This window comes from Dicentrarchus labrax, unplaced genomic scaffold, assembly GCF_905237075.1.
Source record: "Dicentrarchus labrax unplaced genomic scaffold, dlabrax2021, whole genome shotgun sequence".
Taxonomy (NCBI): Eukaryota; Metazoa; Chordata; class Actinopteri; family Moronidae; genus Dicentrarchus; species Dicentrarchus labrax.
The window spans coordinates 16,354,325-16,360,676 of record NW_026136723.1 but is presented as its reverse complement, the minus strand read 5'-3'; the positions used below and the strand labels follow the sequence as shown (position 1 = coordinate 16,360,676).

At 40.4% G+C, this 6,352-nt stretch overlaps 1 protein-coding gene across 1 annotated transcript in view; it reads left to right on the top strand.

Moving 5' to 3' along the window:
- Nucleotides 1–534: 534 nt before the first annotated feature.
- The window catches only part of cap2 (cyclase associated actin cytoskeleton regulatory protein 2), a 20,455-nt gene continuing 14,637 nt past the window's right edge, over nt 535–6,352 (top strand). Inside the window, exons 1-3 of the mRNA XM_051390216.1 lie at nt 535–843; nt 4,774–4,901; nt 5,026–5,126. Coding sequence (XP_051246176.1) covers nt 4,784–4,901; nt 5,026–5,126 — 219 coding nt within the window. The 5' untranslated portion in view covers nt 535–843; nt 4,774–4,783. The remainder of the gene's footprint in view (nt 844–4,773; nt 4,902–5,025; nt 5,127–6,352) is intronic.

The following is a 6,352-nucleotide window of genomic DNA, read 5'->3' as shown; positions in this document are numbered from 1 at the left end:
ATTCGTCAAATTGTGTGACGACAATACACCCAACACTCCCGACTCAGAATAACATTATAGGCTCTCTTCCCTCTCTAATTGTGTGAATGCAGCATAGATACAATCATGTTGCATTATGGGTAGGATCTAATGTTTTTGGAGCCAAATTGGGGACTTAATAATGTGAAAATATCTCAAGCTCTGCAGCACCAATCTTGACAAAATATTCAAAATCTGTCTATCTCAAGTCCCTGAACGTAACAAAAGTGCGACACTAAACCGGTGGAGTGGCCCTTTAAACCTGATTGATGAGTCACATTGAATTACCTGTTCACTTATCAGAACCAGGACTCTTCCAAGGCTGTAGATAAAATACTGCAGCTCTCATGTTCAGGGGGAAATATTTGGAAAAGGGGGATATATAGCCTAAGTTATGGGGGGTCAAACCCCGACCTGAGTTCACTCCCATGGACTTGGTTATGATGATGACTCCCCCTTGCAAGTTCAGGTCCAGTCCCCTCAGGAGAGACCCGCGCAGACATTGCCTCAAGCACTCGTTTATTTATAGCTGGGCTCTTTGTGAGGCTGCCATGTTGCCTGCGAGGTAACTGCCCGTCCGCCCCAGAGGAGATACTGCGGCACTGAGTCACCGGTCCCGGTCTGTGCTGTGCTGTGAGGCTCTCAGGTTCACCGTGTTGCTTAATTAGGACATCCCGGAAGAGTGTCGGTCCTGCGCGCAGCTGAGTGACGGTGCAGGGAGGCAGGAGGGGACCGGAGCGCACAGCCACGAATCCGTCCAAGAGGATACTGACAAATCCCAACAAAACATCCCTACAGAAATACACCGCGGACCAGAGGAGGGAGGTAAGTTGTTTTGTGCACTGATGAGTTTATAAATGAATGTCATGTTTGGTTAATTTTCGGGGTGGTGGGGGGGGCAGAGGGGACACCGTCCTGCAGTGTGGGGGTGTCCGAAAAGAGATGTGTGTGCGCAGAAATATATCCAGAGTCATCTTCACCTGCTTCCTGTGCGCCATGAGCCACACTGTTGTGATTTCTGTACCGATTTGCTCTTGTTTGTCTGTTGGAGTAAGAGTGATATTATGTGATATATATAACGGGGATATTGTGGCTCACGGACCATGAGGCATCAGATTTTTGAGGGGCGGTATAAAGTGCTGTCAGCGTGCCAGTGCAATGTCATGTTTTATTATGAAGCTTGATCATCTTTGGCCTCTGAGTGCCCGATGAGCACCTGGAATCAGCCAGTGTGAGGGTCAAACACCCTATCAGTGCTATAGATTATAGATTATAGATTATTTGTTTCACATTTTTTAACCAAACATCAGTTGTCACCTCAAGGTCCATTTAGTAGCTTTTGGCTTAGACTTAAATGTTACTTTTAACTAAACTTTAAAAACAATATGGTAAGGAAAAAATGAAAATGAACTGAAATCTGCTGATGAAGATCATGTGATACGATAGAAAGCTCCAGAACCGGTCCTAAATGGACCTTAGGGTGACATTGTTTTATCATCTTTAGATTTCTTTTTTATCACACTGCCTCTTAAAAGCCTATAAACACATTCACACGTCAATCATTAGGTCCATATTGCATTGACTTTATAGCTTTTTCATTGACTATTAATTAAGTATATTCAGTAGATCATCTATATAAATATAATAACTGTATGACTTACGTTTTATTTCCGTTACATTAAACGATGATTCCGACTTTCAGCTGTATTCAAATCAACAACAAAAAACTAAGACGCCACAGCATCAAACACACTTATATCACAGCTTCCTGTTTCAGTGGCTGTATGAACCACTGTAGCTCCTGTAGCGTAAACTCTCAACCTATAAACATTTATTTACTACATTTACAAACATTTACTTTATCTCCATAAGCTACAGTACAGCTATATCTTCCAGTAGGCCCATAGCAGCAAACGGCAGGCTGTGGCCCAATATAGCCCCCGAAGATCAGATACCAGGCGAGAGGGTTCAGGAGACACATGCAGGTCAGGGTGAAGTCACTAATATCTTTCCACCGCAGGAACATGTGTGCTTCCTCAGCTGTTGGTCGGGGTCTTTATGTGGCAGACGCTGTTGTCCACCTGTCTGTAGGAACAGAGGGAGGAATGTGTTCATCTACTAGTGACTAACCCAAAGTCCTCTCAACACAGCTGCTGTAAATTATTCATATGAATTCCACTGACTGCAACTTTTTATTGTTTGTCTGGTGTTTTACAGTCTTTGTGCCACTGTTTCGAACCCACTGTGGCTCTGAAGTATGTGAAAAGCTAATCGGGCTTCACTGGCTATGTCTTTGCATTGCCATGGAGAATTTGGCAGGTTGGCAATACAATCAGTGCAGACGCCGACTGTTTCTGTCTCATGGTTTTTAAACGAAGTTTGACAGTATTAATGAGCGAGACAGTGATTAAGTGAAGTTTTTTGGGACTTGAGCAAACACAGTAGTTTATGCTTTGTCCTGTGTTTAATGTATAAACATTAAAGCGGCAACAAAGGATTATTTTCATTATTAATTAATCTGCTGATTTTTTATCCATTAATCAGTTCATCAGTTTGTCTATAAGTGATCATAAAAGAAAAACTGCCAATCGCAATTTCTCACAGCCCTTTAAAGAGTAACTTAACCCCCACAGTGCCACAGTGATGTACAGGTGTACTGCAGGACACTGTGACATCACTGTTGGGAGTGTTTGATATTCAGTTTAGTTTAACTGTTACAATAAGGGAAGGAAAAGTAACAAATCCTCATTTGTTGTCACTTTGGATTAAAAAATAACAAATAGATTTTTGCTGATCACTTATTTGATGATCAACTAATCGATTTATTGACTGTTACTTTTGGCTTGTATCATTTATTCTGCTATTTACATACACATGTTACCTGAAACTATGTCATTTTTATGTGTTTTTCTTTTGGTTTTGTATGTTTGTTGATATATTGAGAAGTATAACAATTTGTAAAAGAAAGAGGTATCAAAAATACTAATAAACTGACATTGTGGCTTGATCAACCCACATTGAGCTCTCCAGGATTCAGGTCTTGTCTAAGAGCTGTTGTGACCCAGAGAGCAGAAATAGCAACTGAGTCCTGCGACAGGCATCTGGCACTGCCGAGAGGTTTCAGAGAGATGATGCGATGACGCCCATCAGGACATGTTTGCTGCTCATGGCACATAATTACTAGACATCATTTAAAAAAGATTACAGACAGGGAACACAATCCAGTCTACATAACTGCCATATTAATGCAGAGCCTGCTGGTGTTTTTATAAATCATTTGTAGAGCAAATAACACAGATTATAACTCACAGCATTGGACTTTGTGTTGGACGTGAAGGTAGCAGGCGTCACATTAGGAAGCGTGTGTTACCTAGCAGTAGTTTGTGTAAACATGCAGTTGGTTGCTGGATTGAATTCCACTCTGTTGACTAATAAATATTGGAAACAGGCCTGCGTTGCCTCATTGTGATGCATATTGCTGGTCAGTGTTAAAGACGGAGATACAATATGGTCTGTGGTGCTACCTCCAATGGGTTTCAGTGGCATTCGATTACAGCCGGAGATTTGTTTACCTCTCAGCATTAAGCTAACCTTGTCAAAATACTGTCTGCACATTTCAGTGCAGTCTATATAATCATGTATGTTGTATAAATTATGAGGCAGAACATTTAGTTGAATGTTAATATCCAACAGTTACCATCTATAAAGGCAATGTGCATATCAACATTTAAAAATGATATAATTAAATAATTATATTTTGCACCTATAATGAGGACACTGTACTTATATTTGAAAGCACAATACAAGAAGGCAGCCGTCCTTCTGAAAACATCCACATGAGTTAAAATTAGGGCTGCACAATTAATCTCAATCAGTATGTCCAAGTGCAATATTCAAACCACAGAAGGTGCAGTATCTGTTATCAGATCATAAATACATCCACGAGGGAGCACAGCTGCCAATGTCTGAGGAAATCTGGTATGTGGATGAGATGGTACTACTAGTATTTTCATAAAACTCTCTTGCACACTTATGGCTAGAGTGACATTGGTTAAGCTACCGTGTTGCCAATCAGAGACCAACAGGGCAGAGCCAGTTATGTGATTGCCTGTTTACTAATTCAAACTAAAGCAACAGATATTCTGAAGTAGAAACTGCAAAAAACAAAAACTAATAAACTCTGATTTAAAAGTTTGTCGGATTCTGTCCTGATGTTTTGGTTATATATTTTGTCTGTATATATTAATATAATTATTTATGTAATTTTCTTCACTTTGGGTCTCAGGACTAAACAGACGTCTTCTTTTTGTTTGTATCTGAAGATCTGTGTATTTCATCAGGTATTTTCCCAGCATTTCTTTAATTTTTTCCACTTCACTAAATTCTCTTAACCTCCCTCTCGACTGGCTCCGGTCTCTGTCCCTTCTTAATCTAATTGTGTGATATGTTCATGAGGTTGTGACTGTGGCAGAGGGCCAGACAGCTCAAACAGAGACAGTGTTCAATGCTCACTGCATTGGTTACATTTAGTTTCCCTCTGTAATAACTCGGGGCGACATTTTGAAAGCAGGGAGCTACATGGTGGGAAAGTTGAGTATTGATTCTGTCACTAAGGACTCAGTGCTGATCTCTCACCAAACTCCCAGAGGATACCACTTATCTCCTGGGTTCAATAAAGTAACACAACTAATCATCAGCCTGAGATTTGGAAGGCCACAGTCCATTTTAAGAAACCAGTCTTGCTTTTGTTTCTAGGTTTGTCACCATGGAAGGTTTAATGGAGCGGCTGGAGCGAGCTGTGACTCGCCTGGAGAAGATGTCCGTCACCATGCAGGCGCCCAGTGGCATGGCCAACGGAGACTGTGTCAACGGCATTGACGGAAGTAAGTCTGTGCTTCAGTAATATTCAACTCAGAGGTTTGGGAGAGAGAGCAAACCAGCTTTATTCAATTCAATCATATAATACTGGCAAGTTTAATAGGCAGTGTTTTCTCCCTGTGTTTGCAGGTTTGTCTCAGTGTGTCGAAGCTTTTGACGTCGTACTGAAAGGTCCAGTGTCAGACTACCTGAACTACAGCCGGGCCATAGGAAGCGAGGTCGAGAAACATGTAAGTTGTGTTTGATTCGTTCGGTAAACTGTCTCTAAACAGTGTGGGGAGGTCATCAAAGTGTTGATAGACTCAAGACTCCCCTTCAGTTATTAGTGTTTACTCAGAGCAATAAGCTTTACGAGCAGCAGTGAAGCAACTTTTTTTGCTTCTCAATCCAACATACAAGATGCCGGCCTAAGAAGAAGATGGCAGGCACTACTTAGGGATAAAAATCCACCAAAACAATTATTTAATGTGATTTTAAAATGACACCAATCCAAGAAAAGCTTCCAATCCAATGTCATGATGGTTTGTCATTTGCTATATTGATAGATAAATGTTAAAAAATGCAGGAAACAGCATTTATATACTTTGGTTTAAAACTGAAACTAAACCTTTTCACACATGCTCACCCCAAATATTCATAAAGTATAGAGTCATAAAGTCTCACCGTTCCACAGAAACGTTTGGTGATGATGATAAATGCACATTCAAACTCATGTACGTTCTTTAGCAGACAGATGTCACCACAGCTGCTGTCCTAACAATCTAATATTACAGTGCAGGATTGTCAGTCTACTGTTGGCAAAATCAAACATTTAATCATCTTTTAAATCAGCTCTCACACTAAGTTCAGTTCACTCTTCATTAGTAGTACTACTGAGTCAAATTTTAGAAAAGATCTGTCCCCTAAAAATCTCTCAACTTAACTTAAGTACAATACTACTCTAATAACTCAAAACATAAACCTTATTTTAATGAATACTTGAATTCTAAAGGCAAATGTTCTCACTTCATTAAACCCTTGTTACAGTGCAGGTTTTCCTCAAAATCCTCAGCGTGAAATGTTTAATTCTACGTTTGTTTTGTACCTCGACATGAAGGTAAATTGTGCAGAAAAGCTCTTTGTAATTAGTCAAACTCTCTAAAGGGAGCACACAGATGGATACCAGGAGTTGGAGTAACTAGTGCAGTCTCTCTGTGCCAACATTTATTTGATACATCTATAAACATGGATTGTTCTACTTCAGATCCCACTAAGATATGCAAGGTTTTGTGTGTGTGTGTGTGTGTGTGTGTATGGGTGTGTGGGAGGTCCATGGTCCAAAAGTAGACAGGCAGTGACGTGTGTTCATGTGTGTGTGACTGAAAAGGTTTCCTGTCATCTACAAAGCCAAGGATGGGAGTATGATTGACCTTTGACCTTACATTCATTTATTTACAGCTGTTGGAGCACCTTATCC